The sequence below is a fragment of the Balaenoptera physalus genome (genome assembly GCF_965194825.1).
Source record: "Balaenoptera physalus genome assembly, chromosome: 6".
NCBI lineage: Eukaryota > Metazoa > Chordata > Mammalia > Artiodactyla > Balaenopteridae > Balaenoptera > Balaenoptera physalus.
Window position 1 is genome coordinate 18,513,141 of NC_138885.1, and position 19,548 is coordinate 18,532,688.

The window sequence follows — 19,548 nt, forward strand, 5'->3', positions numbered from 1 at the left end:
TGTAGGTCATTTTGAATAAGGTGCTTTGCGAAAGTGCTCAGAGGCCCTTAAAGATCTTGCCGGGCAGTCTCAAGCTCATATGTGCATATACCTCAGCCAAGCTTTTGTTACACTGCAGGCTCTGATTTGGTAGGTCTGGAGTGGGGTCTGAGAGCTGGCATATATGACAAGCTCCCGGGGGCTGCTCTTGGCCCATGGATTACATTGTAAGTAGCCAGGGTGCAATTAGCAGAGAATGATTAAAATGTCTCCATTACCCATAACAGCAGATTAACCTGCAGAGTGTAGTCTTTCCTCATGTCAGAAAGGAGAACTGCTGTCATTACCCTCCAGCCTCAGTGATTATCAACAGGACAGGCTGTGAGAGCATTTCAACAGCATCTTGCTTGTGAGGAGAAGTGAAGTAATTGTATTTTCATCAGCAATGGGAGGTCTGTACAGTTCCTTCCATCTTTGATACGGGGATAAGAAAATAACCAATTCAAATGCATATATTAACCAGGAATTGACCACTCGAAACCACTTTCCTTTTGTTCCAGCTAAATCTCCATTCCTTAATGTTTAAAATGAGTAACCAATGGCCACAGAAAAGAGAAAAGCCTTGGAAAGCCAGCCCTGCCTCTGACCCGCGGTGACAACATCTTAAGCTTCGGGATGGACAGCACAAAAATGTCCTGCAGTGTGTTGACTTCACTCTCTACCATATACTACTTTTTTTTACAACTCTTCATGACAATCTAATTAAGACACAAAACTAAGAAAACCGGTGCACTGAATACTAGCAGCAAGATCAGAACAATCTCCTTCCTATCCCCTTCTTATGAAGCAATTCAAGGCTTGCAGTTTCTATTCAATTTGTTATAATGACAGTGTTTAATCATGGAGTCCGCTCGGCTGCCTGCCGCTGAATTGAGGTCACACATGTGAGTAGTCAGGCATGGAGCACATAATCTATAACTACAATTTCGCCCCTGAATCTCTGGAGGCTGTGTCATTAATTAACAGTACATTTATTTCAAAAATAATATATGTCCCAGCCTTTTAAAATGTAGCCTTGGCTTGAAATAAGCAGAAGTTTGTGATGAAACATTCATGGCAGTTAGTATTACTGAATGGAGGAAGAACTCAGCCATGGGAATAACCCAATCACATTGACTCACAGATGTTTAATGAAAAGTCTTCTTTTCTAATTTCTCAGAAGCCCATGGTATGATCTCTACTTGTGGTTGCTTTCTCATCATCAAATCATAAATGAAAGTCTTTGGAATTCTAGTTCATATGCTTATGCATGTCATAAATGCAACATGAGGTGCACAAGTTAAAAAATTATTTAGTGTCATCCTGAGCTGCAATAAATATTTTTAATCTTGAGGGAACAGTGAAAAAACTTTGACCCTTAGCCTGGCCCTATCTTTAATCATGAAAGCTTGTTTCCATTGACTGCAGCAAAGGATGGTACTTCTCAGTGGGAAGGCTCCCTCCATTCCGTTGTAGTTAACAGACACTCTACTGCTAATATATCAAACTACGTTTTTTATAGCTCAACATATAAATACATTTGAACGGGATAGGAATATGTCAGAAGACATATGTTTCTGTGAGGGGGCAAACAACATTTCAGCTAAATTTATGTCTTGGGCCTAGATTGGTCTATACTCAGAGTTAAGTTTTAAAAGACAAAATCTGAAGTCTATGTTGTATGGTTTTTTCTTTATCAATTTATATATCCATCTACCTGTGCTAACATGCTTGTTTCCTTTATGTGTGTATACACTCCTTAAATAATACTGAGAGTAGACGATGTTTCATACTTGTTTTCTTTTTATGTTTTGGTTGAGGACATAAAGGGATTTCATGCATCTATATTTCCACCGGGCAGAGGTCACTGACTGACCTCCTGGTGGAAATCTTTTCTGCTGCCTGTTCTCCATTTTTGTCAGCAAGTGCATGATTTTAGCGAGAAAACAATCTCATTTGGAAGGTAACGGGCATTTTACCTGAGGAGGCTGGTTTGGGGAGGCGACTCTGAAGAGGTCGCAGCCCTCTGGCAGTCATGATGGGGTCGGATGTGGAATGAACAATGGCGTTGTCTGCAGATCCCCGGCTGTCTGCAGAGGAAGGCACTTCTCGTTCAAGGGTCTGGGCTCTTATGGAAGAAGCTGCACAAAGGGCTGGCTGGAGAGACAGGAGGGGCTCAGTGTCCTCGGGGGAGTCTGCCTGGCGTATGTACCGTCCCGTTGAGCGATTTCCTGAGTCTGGGAGTGGGAAGGTTCCAATCCCACTGTCCAGTGTCCTCATCTGGCAGTTCGTTTCTAGACAGAGTAACATAGTGAGAATTAGAGACTGCTCACATGAAAGGAGAAAAGGATCATGGGCGTTTGGATCTGGTCTGGAGGAAAGGGGATATCTAGAAGGAAGAAATACTCGTAAGGGTGTAGTAGATTTCCAGGGAGTGGCATGAAACAGACATTTAATTGAACATGGAAACATTCCCTTCACATAATATGAAGTAAGAAGGCTAGCCATTACTGGCAGCAAGAATCACATGTACACACAAAGTACACGGTTCTCTAGAGTTATAAGAGAAAAAGAACAGTCACTGGAGACGAAAAATCATTTTTGGTCACCCTTATTTCAATTGGGAATCATATGACTTCAATCGATTAGGTAACATTCATTAACTGAAATAAGATGAGTAACGAGCACACACAACAAGTTGAAGTGATGTTCTAACAAAGGCAGTTGTGCGTCTCTTACATGAACTATCATCCACCAGCAGTTAACTAAGTCTCTGGTCTCTCCATTTGACTGTGGGGACAGGTAATTCACATACTATAAGGGTCATCCCCAAAGGTACATCGCTTATCATGTGGGCTTCCTGTGACTCAACTGCCATCTGAGGTCTTACAGAGAAGATCATAGGGCCACTTTCTGTCTTTCCATCTACCTTTATGCAATGACAAAGCTCATCAGTACTCTTTGGATTTCTTGTCATTCCCAGGGATCCCACTATTCCCTAAAACAAATCAAGTTGATTTCACCATATGTGTGACATATTCTGCCAATTACATCTCATCTTCAAAACATTTTATATCCAAGAAAAATACAATAACTGAAAAAATTATTACATAATTAATTCCTGAAATGTGGTGTAGTTTATCTAAGCCAATGAGACAGCTTCCAGGATCCACTTGCCACCCAAAAGTCTTCTGTTTACATGATAATATTAGAGTGAAACAGCCTTAGTAAAGTTTGTATTAGCATCTTATCAGTCCAGGACTGGGGAAGAGGCACAACTTAACACCGTGTTAGGCATGGTGGGGAATATAATAGACTATGTTGTGATCTTTGTATCAAGAGGCTCAACAGCTAGCATTTCAGTGGTGCTTGGGAGTCTGGTCTCTGCTAATAACTAATTGTGTGAGCCCTCCACATGAGATCCGTAACCCCTCAAGGTCTCAGGTTCCTTATAGAGTTTCTGTGAGAATAAAGATACGTTCACTGTGGAATCTCTTGAATTTAGAATGACCCCTAGCACACCGCAGGATAGCTGAATGAAGGAAATAATGAATGATGACATATAAAAAACACTAGGTATATTTATTAGATTTCAGTAGCTATCTGACAGGTAAATAGTTTATCCTTAAGTACCTTTCTCACACAATCTCATTTGACGCTCACCAATTAGTATCTGAACTTCAGAATTTGACCATTCCCCTACCTTTCTCCTCAAAACGTCTTTGCTCTGAGTACTAGAATTCTGGGAAATTCCTAATACTAAGGTGAAAACAAAGGGGTCAGGGTGGGTACAGTGTTGGCTTTTATAGGTTCTAGTAGGTTTGGTCCTTGGCTTTAGAAGCACTAGAAAGATGAAGTCCCTATCAAAAGAGAGGATTGTCTCCAAAGGGATATTTAGTAGGAAGATACAGATACCCTTTCTCCAGTATGGTGCCATTTAGCTATCTCATACGCCATCTGATCTCAAAGACTGATCATGGACTCCAGGAGCCCTGAATCCCGTGGCTATCGTCTGAGATCTTTCCCAGAACCACAAGGGCTAAGTTTTAGTTCCATTCATTTCAGGGCCTCCACCTGGTCAGCTTTCCTCTCAACCAGCTTTCCAGATTATTCATTATCTTCTCTATTCATTTTCTCCTCAATTAAGCAGACTCAATTGCTACAAAATAGCCTTTTGGAGAAATAATCAGCTGTTTGCATGGGAAGGCCATGCCAGAAAAGAAAGATCTTCTTATTCAGAATTTGGTGTCCTTTCTTCATGTTAGCCTAGACATACGACACTCCTCATATTTAACAATGTCCATATGTTGTACTTGGGGCAATTCTAAATGTCTGAACTATTTCAGTCTCACGCAGGAGTTAGTGGATCGGAATCGACCCAGTCTTCAGGGATGGGGATCAAAGATTCATGGGATGTAACAGCTGGGTCAGTCCCTACGTGCCCCAGGCTGCCTGCCATAATAGTTTCGTCCCAGCATGTCCAGGATGCCTACCTCTGAATAAAAGGATGCTCAGCATGGCAGCATCAGGGGCTCTTTTCCTTTTGTGAAAATGGATCACCCAGTTTAGCTGCTGCTAGGAGTTCACTGCTTTCTTTGTACCATCCCTTCATCTTCTCAGCCTTAAAGGGTAAGAACTATCATGGCCATTTACAAATGGGAAATCATGGCTCAAAAAGGTAACTTGTCCAAGGCTGTATGCTGTAAATAAAGAGCTTGGATTTGAATCCAGACTTACATAAATACAGAGACCAAGCTCTTAGTCACCAAGCTATACTGATTCTGCCAAAAAGTTCAGGTAAATCCAGAAGTGGGGTCTGCTCAGTCAGCAGCCATTGAGGCAGCCTTGTGAGCTGAGAGCGCACAGAAGGGCCCCCTGCCTCTGGCCAGTGCACCCAGCTTCTGCTATGGAACTGGTGCTGGCCCTGAATTCCAGCTGGTTCCCATGCTTCCCATCCTGAGGATGGAGTTAACAGTTGGCATTCCCGGCATCTGCACGGTTCCCGAGAACCACAATTGTCTGGTACCTCTTCCCCCACCCTCTTGGATCGCATCTGCAGACTTCCATGCCAGGATTTTTCTGGCATTTATCTCATCTCTCTGGCCCTGGTGATAGGCATTGTCTACAAGGGCAGTATTTTTTTGGCTTTGTCTAATAACTCTCTCCCCCATAGGTATTTTATGAGTTAATCCAGTCCCTTCAAATGGAGACTCAAAAAGCAAAGTAGGATTCTTGGCAACCTTTTCAGTGATTTTTCTGGGGAAAGGCCCCAGACACTAAAGCCCATGTATGTTGGCCTGGCCTGTAACGCCAGGCAGGAAATAGGGCAGGGAGAAATCTGGGGTAGGAAGAAAGATAAAGGAAGTCTAGCTCTGGTGCCCATCTGAGGACACCAGCATTTTTTGGTATCTGTCCCTTTATACTATTTTCTTTTCCCTTCTTTCCCTCCACAATATTGCCATAATCAGAAGCTATAAAACAGGACTTCTGGCAACCCTGAGTTCTTTGATCCTCTAAGAATTGTGTGCACTGACATTAAACGCAGAAATCACCTGTTATTAAAGCCACCTTTTTATTTCTAAAAATTACAGATGCCAAATGCAGTGAATTTGAAGGACCCATTTGTAATACCTATGAAATGAGGTATGGACAGTCAAGAACTCAGACACCATATGCCAAGTTTCCCCCTCAAGCAAATTTCTCCAGAATGCATAAACCTTTGGAAATAGAGTTTATACTGAAAATGCTGACACCTTCTTTATGTAGTTTCTTTAAGGCACTGTAAGTTTCTCGCAGTTCATAAAAATATTGTAATCTGAAAAAGTGTGAGATATTGTACTTTTGAAGTCCGTTTTTTTTTCTCAGGGGATTACAAGAACTCACAAAATAATTGAATGGCCGTGATAAAAATAAAGCTCAAAGGGACAAGCCAGCCTTGCATCCAGAATGAGTTGACTCAGTTCTGACCTCACAACACGTTTAGGTTCACGCTGTGGCTGTGAGAACAGCTGTCAACAGGGCCTTGCTAATGAGTTCAAGGGCTGGATGGCTAGATGGACCAGCGGGTTTCATTCTCTCAAGGTCACTAATGACTCCTCCTACCCTGATGACTGCTCCTCATCCCATTTGCCTTCTGTCTCTTAACGTAAGTTCTCTCACTTATCACCACCAACAAGCCCCAGATGTTTCACGGGATGACTTACAGCAGGGCTTCCCAGTCCTCTTAAAGTTCTGGCACACATAGGAAATACACACATACAGGTCACTGAGGAACACACCAGCTGCCCCGGGACCCCCGGCTACCTGAGAGCTGAGGGCTCAACATCTCAGCACACCTGGGGTCCGTTCAGGGCACGTCAGCAAGGTAGGGGATCTCTTCCTTACAGAATGGACTCGGGACCTTCTTTTCCTGTCACCTTGGATGCATTATCTTGCATACCTCCAGCAGGAAAGGAGATGGACAGCTTTGTAGTCTGTTAGCAGCTGACAGGAGAATTTTTAGGTCCTTCTTTTTTGGAAAGAACGTTCAGAGTGTTTGTGTTAGGAATACTGTCTGGCCTCAAAGCTTCAGTAAAGAGGGATTTAATAAGTGCCTGAGAGGGGGGATCAGTCAGCGGGGGGTGAGTTGCCAAGAAGGGGGACGTTCTGCGTGGGATGGTGGCAGAGAAGACATTTTGGAGAAACAATTCAACCAGGGGTTTTTCAACTGTTAACTTAGGATGTGCAATACAAAATCCCCACTCAGCTCATCAGTGAGCATCAGCTCGCTGGACCAGGTGCCCCAGCAGGTGGCTTTAGTTTCCTCATATGAAAATTAGATTATATAACCTCCATCACAGGGGCGCTCTAAGGACTAGAAACATAGCACATCATAAACATAGCACGAGGCCTGGAACAGGTACATAGCTATTATTCAGAAAATGGCAGCAATTCTCAAAATAAGTGTTATTAGACTGCTAGCAGCCTGGGGGCAGATTGGGTTTTATCCATCTCCTCAGAATTCCCATGTAAGCCTGTTCCTGACTCTACATCGCCTTTATTCTACAGAACGGCAATTATATGCTAATAGAGCTGATGATAACGATAGGCCGAGAGAGTGCCTGATTTATTTGCCATCACCCACGCGCAGCACAGAGCCTGACACATAGTTAGCACGGAGTGAAATGAAAAAATAGGTGGATGAAATAAGCTCTCATCTTTAGGAAATTCTTCCTGAAATTAAATTGAATATGAACTTTTCCTTTTGAAATCCCAATGTGCTGTTTTTTGTTCTCACTTCAGCAACCAGAGAAAACAGCTGACTTCCTTTTTCTGTGCAGCTATATTTCTCATACAGCCAGACTTCAGTAATTCAGATAGCCAGGGGGATAAGATCATTCAGAATTATTGAATATTTGAAAGACAGATTTCTTAATACTTCCAAGCCCTTACAGCAGCAAGGGTCAGTGACCAAGACGAAGGATAGTGCGGGGAAGGGGGCTTTAGTATCCGCCTCGGCCCCCCCCCCCCTACCTCAAAGCATCACTGGGCTGGAAGGTCCCAGGTCTGGCCTCATTCCTCCTGCCCTCATCCTCAGGGAGTGTAGATGCCAAGCTGAGTGCCGGCATCACATTTAACATCAGCATGCATAGTAGCACAAGAACCAAGTTAGCACAGAGGCAAGTTCCTGGGAGCCATTTGTAGTGAACAGATGAGATTACTCAGCAACTTCTTCTATGTGTTTACACAAAACAGTGAGGTTTTTCTCTTTTAAAACAATTTGTTCTCTTAATTGGCTTCCTCTTGCATCTTCCAAATTTGTTTTACACTATTCCTTTACATTGTAACACTATATTTAAAAATAGCTGCAAAGGGAAAAGCTTATTTCCAGCACTGTTTCAGTTAATATAAATTTCCAAGTTAGTGCAATCTGTATTAGCACTGATTTTGAGTGTTTGGGAAAGGCCACTAACTCATTTTTTCCTCAGTCTTCTACAGATTAAAGTATCTCAACTGTTTTTTCACAGATCCTATCTCACAAATCTTTAATTGGTTGAATGTATAAACCGAAATTCTTGGTATTATTAATGTATCTGTCCATAGAGATTATTATATAGGACAGGCTTAAGCAAACCCGACTTGAGTTCCAAGTTAGTCTAAATATTCAGAAGAATGAAGCGAAAAGACAATAGGCTTCAGAGTGGGAAAGACTAGGCTTGACGATCTGCTTGGCTACCTGCTGGCTGTGTCACAACAAGGGAATTTTTAAACGATCCTGACATCATATAATTATAGCTCATTGGTAATAATGCTCGTTACAAAGTAGGTACTCTGTAAGTTTCCAGAAGGGGTTGTCAAGGAGAGGTGAGGGCCCCTGCAGGTACGTAATATACACACTGTCTGGAATCGAAGACAGACCAAACTTTCACCTTTGTGGTCAGTGCTCTACTGCAGCACCTGGGCACATTTCACTAAACAACTGCCCCCGTTATTTCCTAAGCAAGGGCCATGTGGCAACCATTTCCTTGGGGGTTACTTGATCACATCGTTAGTGAACGATTATAAACATGGAGCAAAGTACTTGGAGTTGGTTGCAAGCTGCCTCATGTATAGAAAAGATGGAGTCCATTTTCCCAAGAAATCCATTTTGGAATAGGCACCGGAAAGGCTTTTTAAAAAGCTTAAGCAAATGATGTTTACCAGTTATCCTTTGTTCACAGACTTGCTACATTCTCAGGGAAGATTCCCAAATTAGTAAGCTCTGACTTTCAGTCTATCCTAAAAGGTTTCACTTGCTTCTGTGCAACGATCTACCCTCTCTTATATATTCAAACTACTTCAGTAATCACTGTTTTTTTCCCCCTCTTCCACACTCGTAAATCCTAGGAAAATGCAAAACTTTAAAACCCAAGCGCATTTTTACTTTGAGAACTTTAACCATACCTACAAAGTTCCAGCCAAACGAAATTTCAAATCGTGTTGAAGGAGGACTGAACACAATTCACCAGCCAGAAAGCGCAACTCATGGGTGTTTAATAGTCATACCGTATTACTAACTGGAGTACTTTCCTATCGTGCAATTGGTCATGTAAGTAAGTCTTTGTATGAGCTCTCTCTAGGTTCCTAAACACCTTAAGCTATGTGTGGTATTGGCAATAGAAACTTAACTACAGATGGGAGAACAGATCTCTTTATTTGCACATCCTTCTCTTCAGCTGTATGGCTGAAATAAGCTAAGAAAAACTAAGTCTGTTGCCAAAGCCACATCAATTAAATGTAGGTTATTCATTCTAAGTTTACCCTGTGGTTTTGTTAAAGTAGTCCAAAATGACTATATTGGCTATTTATTCACAAACATCAGGTAACTTTTGACTGTGGCATTAAGATGACCTTCTGGAAGAGTAAATTCAATTTGATGGCTTCAGAATGCATGTAAATACTCAGCTTCTAAGTTCAAACTGGATTTAAGCTTTCTGAGATTTGAAAAGTATATAGGAGAATGTAAATTTATTTTCTAACCCTTGTGTTCTCTTTGACATAAAGGAAGACTGGAACTTTGGGGGTCTGGTACACTGGTACATAGGGAATAAATATGAGAAAAAATGAAGGGAGCTAATATGACAAAAATTTTTAAAAAGAAAAAAGCAGATCATAAAACTCCTTTGCCAAGGTGAAGGACAAGTTATTTAAACCAATATAAAAGACATGTCACCTCAGACTGGGTTGGTATCCTGTGAACCCAATATTCTGGCTGACAGTGGTAGCATCACATAAAATACTGCAGTGGGATGTGACTCCAGGATATAGACTGGAAAAGGTCAGAAATGTGTTCCAAATGCCCATGCAGACCACGAATTAATAGAAATCCTCCTTAAATTTATGTAATTATTCATCTGGTATAAACCCTGAGAAAAAAATTCCTTAGGTTCGCTATAATACGTGCTTCGTCTTGCGACTGAGACTAAGACAACCTCTTCAAAGGTTTGGGGGATGGCTCTTGGTCTAGTATTCTGAGATTGGTTACGCAACTTTCCAAACCCTTCCTGATTTCACAAATTTTAATAATTATCTCTAGACTCTTATTCTTCTAGACTGAAAAATCTTGAGATCTTCACATAACTCCTTCGTGTCTTGCTATGCTACTATGCCTGTCTTGTAAAACAGTGGTGAGATTTGTACGTGATATTTACCGTGATATATAAGAGTAGGCTAACGTGATCACTACAGTTTAAAAACCAGTATTTGCTTGACTTGGTCAGCTGGCCTAGGAACAGACTTGGATCCCAGATTGCTACATCTTGTTTTGGGAGTCACCAATTCCAGGTCAAAGTCCTTGTTTATGAGAATACAACATAGATTCCTCCCAATTCCTCACAGAGTGATGATTACCACTTAAACACTTTCCTATCCATATGTCAAGTCTTGTCCTCCTCAGATATTTTTCTAATTGAAAAAAAAAAGTCCTTAATTTTATTAGCAAAACTTTCTAGAGTACCATAAAAATGTAGAACCACTATGGTTCCAGCCCTGATCTGTGTCCGTCATTTTGCTAATTGAAGAAATGCCAATTTATCTCTCCCTTTTGTTTCCTGTTATCCTTGCTCATTCTATATCCATGACAAAATTGCTCTAGCCTCAACTTTTTCTCCCCAGTCTAATGATAATCTAGCTATTTGCTTGTATCTTCTTTTAATCCACTTTTGGGCTGGTGCTTATGAAAGGCATATTAAAGGTCTAAACAAATGATGTTTACTGATTCTCCTTGGTTCACACACTTATTACATTCTCAGATCAGATTCCCAAATTAGTAAGTCACAATTTCCCCTTAGAGAAGATACAGCATATTTATCCTAAAAGGTTGTCCTTGTATCTGTTCGATGATCTACCCTCTCTCTTAGCTTCACTCCATCTCTATCTGTCCTGCCAAAAGGAAGTGAAAAGTTGAACAATTATCTGGTGAACCTGATAGACACAGATGGCTATTATGGGTAAATCTGTCTCTCTAAATCTCTAAAATTCCATATCGGGTTTGCTGAATTATATGGACAACTGCCTCTGCTCTCCATTTTACCTGCCTGGATAATATCTGCTTTGATAAGGCAAGTGAGGGAAGGGAGGAAAGAAAATAAACTGGAGGTAAGCTGCTGCAGGAAGAGAGTCAAAACAGCTTTCCTTGGTAGGAAGCATATAAAAACAGAGAAGCATGAGGAGATTCAGATCTATCAATTTAGCAACACATAAAAAATTTATTAAAGATGTTTACAAGAGGTAAAGCATCCTATGTATTATTAAATTTATTTATTTTATTTATTTTTGGCTGCTTTGGTTCTTCGTTGCTGCGTGGCTTTCTCTAGTTGCGGCAAGCAGGGGCTACTCTTTGTTGTGGTGCATGGGTTTCTCATTGCGGTGGCTTCTCTTGTTGTGGAGCATGGGCTCCAGGCACGTGGGCTTCAGTAGTTGTGGCACGTGGGCTCAGTAGTTGTGGCACGCAGGCTCAATGGTTGTGGCACATGGGCTTGGTTGCTCCGCAGCATGTGGGATCTTCCAGGGCCAGGGCTCAAACCTGTGTTCCCTGCATTGGCAGGTGGATTCTTAACCACTGCACCACCAGCGAAGTCCTCCTATGTATTATTAACCTATTTTATGTATTTATTTATTTATTTTAAAAAAATTATTTATTTTATTTATTTATTTTTGGCTGCATTGGGTCTTTGTTGCTGGGTGTGGGCTTTCTCTAGTTGTGGTGAGCAGGGCGCGGGCTTTCTCTAGTTGCGGCGAGCTGGGGTTACTCTTCATCGCAGTGTGCGGGCTTCTCACTGCAGTGGCTTCTCTTGTTGCGGAGCACGGACTCTAGGCACGTGGGCTTCAGTAGTTGTGGCACGCGGGCTCAGTAGTTGTGGCTCATGGGCTCAGTAGTTGTGGCTCGTGGGCTCTAGAGTGCAGGCTCAGTAGTTGTAGCGCACAGGCTTAGTTGCTCTGCGGCATGTGGGATCCTCCCGGACCAGGGCTCGAACCCGTGTCCCCTGCATTGGCAGGAGGATTCTTAACCACTGCACCACCAGGGAAGTCCCTAACCTATTTTTTTAAATTAAAATTTTATATACTCTAAAATTACAAATTACTTTAGTTTTCTTTTATTACTGTAATTATAGATATTTAATAAAAGACCCCAGAAAGATAAGAATTTAAAGCTCATAGATGTTTTTCTCCATTTGTCTCTATATTTATTCAATGTTAATGATTTTTCAAATTGTATGTGGAAAGGAAAAAAGCTTAAGTCTTCATACCCTGAAACTTTAAATAAAAAATTCACTTTAACATGCCTTACTTGCTTGGTTCAGGATTTTAATTAATATAAGTTAATCTATTTTAAGTGGATATTCAAGGATCATTTATTTTTCTTTTATGTGACTGTAGCTGAAATGTGGGTGAAGAGAAGGCTGAAGTAGATATGAGCCTATCTTTCCATTTCAGCTGCCACTCTCCACTCTCCAATATTCCATGGTTGTTTCTACAGGAAGATAATAAAGGAGTAATGAAATCCAACAGACCAAAGGATATGAATATGGGCAAAAATATAGAGAGACATTTGCTTCTGTCCATTAATGATTAACTGTAACAGGAACAACATATACTGTTAAACACTGTTTTCAGACATTGGACAACAGGCAACATAAAACTTGATCTCTGACTCAAGGAAAACAAATGAAGCGAGCTCTATAATCTCTGTAGCCAACTGCCCGGTGATGGTTTCCAGACTGAAACACTGAGAGAAGAAGCATGAACAGAGTCTGGAGGGCCTGCTGAATTCAAGCAGAGGTAAACACAGGCGTGTCGGTGGGGTGGGGAAGGGGCTGTCTAGGCAGCTAGAGCTTGCAGGGCTATGTATTGCAAAGAAATGATAACAGCAGAGGTTTCGCTCTAGTCTTCCGCTGTGTATTAACCTGAACATGCATGAGGTGAAATGCATGAGGTCAGAGAAGCAATGACTATGAAGCAGTAGGCTGAATCATTTCTTGAGCTCACATAAGGCTGAAAATAGTTTATGTTTCCACCATCCAGAGAGGATAGGCCTCCCCAAACATGGACCACATGGTACAGTCCTAAGAAGGGTCAAGCCACAGTCGTGAGGATAAATTATTCCCAGAAAAAAGGTTCCCTTGAATTTGTCATAACAAAACGTAAAAGGAAGCCTTGAAAAATGAAACTAATTTGCAAGTAACTTAAATGCACCTCAAAATAAAGAACAACAGTCTTTACAGGAATACAATGAAATCTAGTACTCAACAATGTAAAATTTACAATCTCTGGCATCCAATTAAAAATCACCACCAGGCATGAAAAGAAGCAGGAAAATATGATCCATATTCAAGAGAGAAATTAATCAATAGAAACAGACACAGTAATGAGAGATAATGAAATTAAACAAGAACTGAAAAATACTGTCGATGTCACAACTATGTACAAAGATATAAAGTAAAATTTGAAGATAATTTGGAAATAATAAAATAATAAAAATACACAAATGGAAATTGTAGACAGGAAAAACTATATTTAAATTTAAAAATACATTATACAGAATTAATAGCAGATTAGCAGAGCTATTAGATATAGCAGGAAGAAAGATCAGTGAATTTTTAAACATTACAAAATAAATTATCCAAAATAAAACGCATAGAGAAAAAAGACTTAAAGAAATAGACCATCAGTGACCTGGATGTCAATATGAAATGGTCTAAATATGTACAACTGGAGCCCCAGAAGGAAAGAAAAGAGAGAAAGGGGAAAAAATTATGTGAAGTAATAACCAAAAATGTACATATTTGATAAAAAACTATAAACCCCAAATCCAAGAGACTCAATGAACCTCAACCAGAACCAACATAGAGAAAATGACATTTAGGCTCATCATAATCAAACTACTGAATATCAGTGAAAAAGACAAAAATCTTAAAAGCAACTGAGAAAAAAGATACTTTACAGAGCAAAGATAAAACTGATAGTAGAATTCATGTCAGAAACTACATAAGCCAGGGCTTCCCTGGTGGCACAATGGTTAAGAATCTGCCTGCCAATGCAGGGGACACGGGTTTGAGCCCTGGTCTGGGAAGATCCCACATGCCACGGAGCAACTAAGCCCGTGAGCCACAGCTACTGAGCCTGCGCGTCTGGAGCCTGTGCTCCGCAACGGGAGAGGCCACGACAGTAAGAGGCCCCCGCACCGCGATGAAGAGTGGCCCCCGCTCGCTGCAACTGGAGAAAGCCCTCACACAGAAATGAAGACCCAACACAGCCAAAAATAAATAAATTAATTAGTAAAAAAAAAAAAAAAAGAAACTACATAAGCCAGAAGAAAATGAAATAACATCTTTAAAGTCTTGAGAGGGAAAGAAACAAAACAAAACCTGTCAACATTTTAAAAATTAATTCTAATTAATCAACTTTTCAACTAATTTAATAACCAAGAAAAAAATATATGCTTTTCAAACTAACAAAAGCTGAGAGAATTCATTGCCAGAGAATGTTTAGTGTAAGATATTAAGTTTCACAAGCAGATGAAAAACAGGTATCAGGTAGAAATCTGGATGTATACAATAGAATGAAGAATGCAAGAAATGGTAAGTATATGCTATATAAAGTATATTTTTCTTATTTTTTAATCTCTTTAGGAGATAATTCACTAAAGCCAATATAAAAACATATTGCAAGCTTTCTAACATACGTAGAAGTAAAACATACAATAGCATAAAGGGTGAGAGGGGTTATAAGGAAGTAATCTGTAATGTAGATAGATACGTTACAGATAGACTGTGCTAAAGTAAAGATGTAGTTAAATTACATTTAACAATTAGTTCAATCACTAAAACAAGCCAAAAAAAAAAAAAAACCAAAAAACCCACTAAAACCCAAAGATGTATAGCTAATAAGGTGCAAATGGAGATGAAGTGGAATCATAAAAAATTCTCAATTCAAAAGAAGGCAGAAACAGCCCCAGAGAGCAGGGGGACACAGGCTCCCTGGGGACGGCTCGTAGAGAAAACATTTAAAAGAAATTGCCCGTGACCTGATGCATTTGATTATGTGGAAAATAATATTGAGAGGGGCCTTACAATTTTGTTGGAGAATTTGGAATCAATGATCAGCACATAGGAGCCTAAGATAATTGGGAGAAAATGTCATTATTAATGCTAGAAAAAATTCTACGCTGTACAAGAAAGGAACTGGGATCATATTACACTCTAAGTAGTATAATTAGTTCATCAGTGAACAGTATTTACATAATCATAAGGGTATAAACCATACATATTAAGTTAACCAAAATCTCTAATACAATTGTTTGGAAGAAATAAGGGAAGAAGAATGGGTCAAGAATACAAATTCATAATCTCCCATGATAGAAAGTCAATAGATAAGTTTACATTTTCAAAAACTCAAGAAATGGCAGTGTAGGTTTATAATTTCAGAATATGGAGGTGCAAGGCGCAAAGAAATAGCTGAGAAACTAGAAACTAGCTGTAGGCTGTAGGGCCCAAGGCTGTAAGGATTGGAGCAGAGAAACCTGTTTTCATTACAAGTCTTAGAGAATTGTTTAACTTTTAAAAATAGATTAAAAATAAAAATTAAATTACCAGTGCAAAAACAAAAACCAAAAAACAGAAGAAGGCAGAAAAAGAGGCAAACATAGAACAGATGGGACAAATAAAATACATAGTAAGATGGTAGATCTAAACCCAACTATGTAGATTATATTAAATGGCCTAAATATCCCAATTAATAGGCTGAGATCCTCAGATTTGGTTTTTAAAAAATCAAGACCCAATTATATGCTGTTTATTAGAAATCTGCTTTATTTTATTTTATTTTACCATTACAAGGGTTTAATAAGGTGTAATACACATAATACATGTGAATGCAAATAGCACATTGCCTGGCAGCCAGTGAGGTTTTAGTAAATATGGTTGCCATGTGTCTGGTTTTAAACCAGACTGTCCAGTATTTGAGTTTTCTTTCTGAGAAATAGATTAAGAAAAGACCAGACATGTAAATGTAAATATGAGTAAGTGCTATTATTACTACCATGACATGTCGTATGCGTGAGTAGTGGAGCTTCCTCTCACCAGGACAGCTGGCCACGAGGAATGATAGAGATCACACTCCGCAAAGACGTGCTTCAAGCACCACCACGTGGGAGAGCCCAGCACACACTTTGCCAAGTACCAAATTCCATTGCCATTGTGAGCCAGGTGTGAGGGGAGGGCGCCGCAGTGGTTCTCAATGTTTCCCTTTACAGGTGCAATTCCTAACTGTGTTCTCTCTCATCTCCTTGTGGTCCTTTTCAGTAAGAGATATTTGGCAGTTTCTTTTTTTCTTTTTTTTAATTTAACATCTTTATTGGAGTATAATTGCTTTACAATGGTGTGTTAGTTTCTGCTGTATAACAAAGTGAATCTGCTATATGTATACACATATCCCCATATCTCCTCCCTCTTGCGTCTCCCTCCCACCCTCCCTGTCCCACCCCTCTAGGTGGTCACAAAGCACCAAGCTGATCTCCCTGTGCTATGTGGCTGCTTCCCACTAGCTATCTGTTTTACATTTGGTAGTGTATATATGTCCTTGCTACTCTCTCACTTCGTCCCAGCTCACCCTTCCCCCTCCCCGTGTCCTCAAGTCCATTCTCTACATTTGCGTCTTTATTCCTGTCCTGCCCCTAGGTTCATCAGAACCATTTTTTTTTTAGATTCCATATATATGTGTTAGCATACGGTATTTGTTTTTCTCTTTCTGACTTACTTCACTCTGTATGACAGTCTCTAGGTCCATCCACCTCACTACAAATAAGTCAATTTCATTTCTTTTTATGGCTGAGTAATATTCCATTGTATATATGTACCACATCTTCTTTATCCATTCGCCTGTCGATGGGCATTTAGGTTGCTTCCATGTCCTGGCTATTGTAAATAGAGCTGCAATGAACATTGTGGTACATGACTCTTTTTGAATTATGGTTTTCTCAGAGTATATGCCCAGTAGTGGGATTGTTGGGTCATATGGTAGTTCTGTTTTTAGTTTTTTAAGGAACCTCCATACTGTTCTCTGTAGTGGCTGTATCAGTTTACATTCCCACCAACAGTATAAGAGGGTTCCCTTTTCTCCACACCCTCTACAGCATTTATTGTTGGTAGATTTTTTTTTTTTTTTTTTTGATGATAGCCATTCTAACTGGTGTGAGGTGATATCTCATTGCAGTTTTTTTTTTTTTAAATTTTTATTTATTTATTTATTTATTTATGGTTGTGTTGGGTCTTCGTTTCTGTGCAAGGGCTTTCTCTAGTTGCGGCAAGCGGGGGCCACTCTTCATCGCGGTGCACGGGCCTCTCACTATCGCGGCCTCTCTTGTTGCGGAGCACAGGCTCCAGACGCACAGGCTCAGTAATTGTGGCTCACGGGCCCAGCTGCTCCACGGCATGTGGGATCTTCCCAGACCAGGGCGCGAACCCGTGTCTCCTGCATTGGCAGGTGGACTCTCAACCACTGCGCCACCAGGGAAGCCCTGTTGGTAGATTTTTTGATGATGGCCATTCTGACCGGTGTGAGGTGATACCTCGTTGTAGTTTTGAAGAAATGTGCTTTAAATACATTCATGGATCAGAATATTCAATATTATTCAGATGTCAATTCTCTCTGAATTGATCTATAGATTCAATGGACTCCTAATCAAAGCACTATCAGGCTTTTTATAGACATTGAGAAACTGATTCTAAAATTATTCAGAAATGCAAACATTTTTTTAAAAAGTAAAACACCGTCTGAAGACTGACAGAACACACTACCTGAATTCTATTTGGCTACAGTAATCAAGAGAATGTGGTATTGGGTAAGGATTTGCATATAGGTCAATGGAACAGAACACGTTCCAGAAACAGACTCACAAATATATTGTCAATTGTTTCCTGACAAAGATGACAAGGTAATTTAATAAGGGAAAGATAGTACTTCAACAAAGGGTACTGGAAACACTGAATATTCATATGGGGAAAAATGAACCTCACCTCTTTCCTTATGCTATACACAAAAATTAATGCATAGACTGAAACGTAAGAGCAAAAACCATAAAAGTTCTAAAAGAAAACAAAGGAGAACATCTCTGTGACCTTGGATTAGGTAGCAATTTCTTAAACAGAGTCAAAAACATGAATCATAAAATTTAAAAAAAAAAAGTTAAACTTGATCAAAATAAAAAACTTTCTCTTCAAAAGTATTGTTAAGAAAATTAAAAGGCAAGCAACAGGCTGGAAGAATACAGCAAAGTTATTTCTAATAAGGGATTTGGATACAGAATAAAAAGACCGCTAATGCAATAATAAGGACAAGCAACTCTACCAAATTGAGCAAAAAATTTGAATGCATATGTCACCAAAGAAGACACATGGATGGCAAATAAACACAGGAAAAGATGCTCAACATCATCAGACATTTGGGGGATGCAAATTAAAACCACAATGAGATATCAGTATACTCCCCTAAAAATGGCTAAAATTAAAAAGACTAAGAATATTAAATGTTGGTGAAAATGTGAAACAAACTGAATTCTCATACATTGTTGGTAGGGATACAGAATGGTAAAACTACTTTGGAAAACAGTTTGGCAATTTCTTGTAAAGTTAAACATACACTCATCATGTGACCCCACAATAATGCTGTTACCCAAAAGAAAAGAATATATATCCACCCGGAGACTCATATATACAAATATATACGGTGGCTTTATGCATAATAGCCCAAATTGGAAATAACTGAAATGTCCATAAGCTAGTGAATGGATAAATACATGTGGTACGTCCATGCAGTGAAATGCTTATCAGCAATAAAGTGCACATGCACACACACACACACACACACACACACACACAACTGTGGATACAGATAACAACACGGATGGTTCTTAAAACCGTTAGGCTAATTAAAAGAGGCCAAATGCCAAATACTATATACTGTATGATTAGTTCCATTTACATAAAATTCTAGAAAAGGCAAAACTATAGTGATAAGAAGCGGATCAGTGGTTACCTGGGACCAGTGGTGTTGAGAGAGGTTCAGATGTAAAGAGGCATGAGGGAATATTTTGTGGTGATTAAAATGTTATATATCTTGATTGTGGTAGTGGTTATACAAGCACATGCATTAGTCAGAGCTCACTGAACTGGACACTTGGAATGGGTAAATTTTGTTGTATATAAATTACAACTGAATATACCTGATTTTAAATATTATGTGCCCAACCTGCCAATAAAGATTTATTGAAATCCAAAAGTATAAGCAATCCTGGTTGAACATGGCTGAACAGAGGAACTGGGCTTTCCCCATGGAAACCTTGAATAACCTTTAGAGGCATTTGAAAGTGATGCTGACGAGGGAGGATCTTCAGGAGTCACTAGGAAGCAACACGGGAGCTAGTCCTTAATCCCAGATCCAGGCAGCACACACAAGGATTTGTGTACTCCTTCATCTTTTCAACAATCTTGGGAAGTAGCTACTATTATCCCCATT

General features: G+C 39.9%; 1 protein-coding gene across 18 annotated transcripts in view; it reads right to left on the reverse strand.

Annotated features, from left to right (window-relative positions):
- Positions 1–19,548, reverse strand: part of NCKAP5 (NCK associated protein 5) — a 1,104,646-nt gene that overhangs the window by 47,809 nt on the left and 1,037,289 nt on the right. For 17 of the 18 annotated variants that reach the window (XM_082465765.1, XM_082465761.1, XM_082465763.1 and 14 more), the window contains one exon: positions 1,998–2,312. In XM_082465765.1, coding sequence (XP_082321891.1) covers positions 1,998–2,312 — 315 coding nt within the window. Of the gene's footprint in view, positions 1–1,997; positions 2,313–11,219; positions 12,509–19,548 lie in introns of those variants that run through there. The other variant, XM_082465757.1, reaches the window with a different exon arrangement.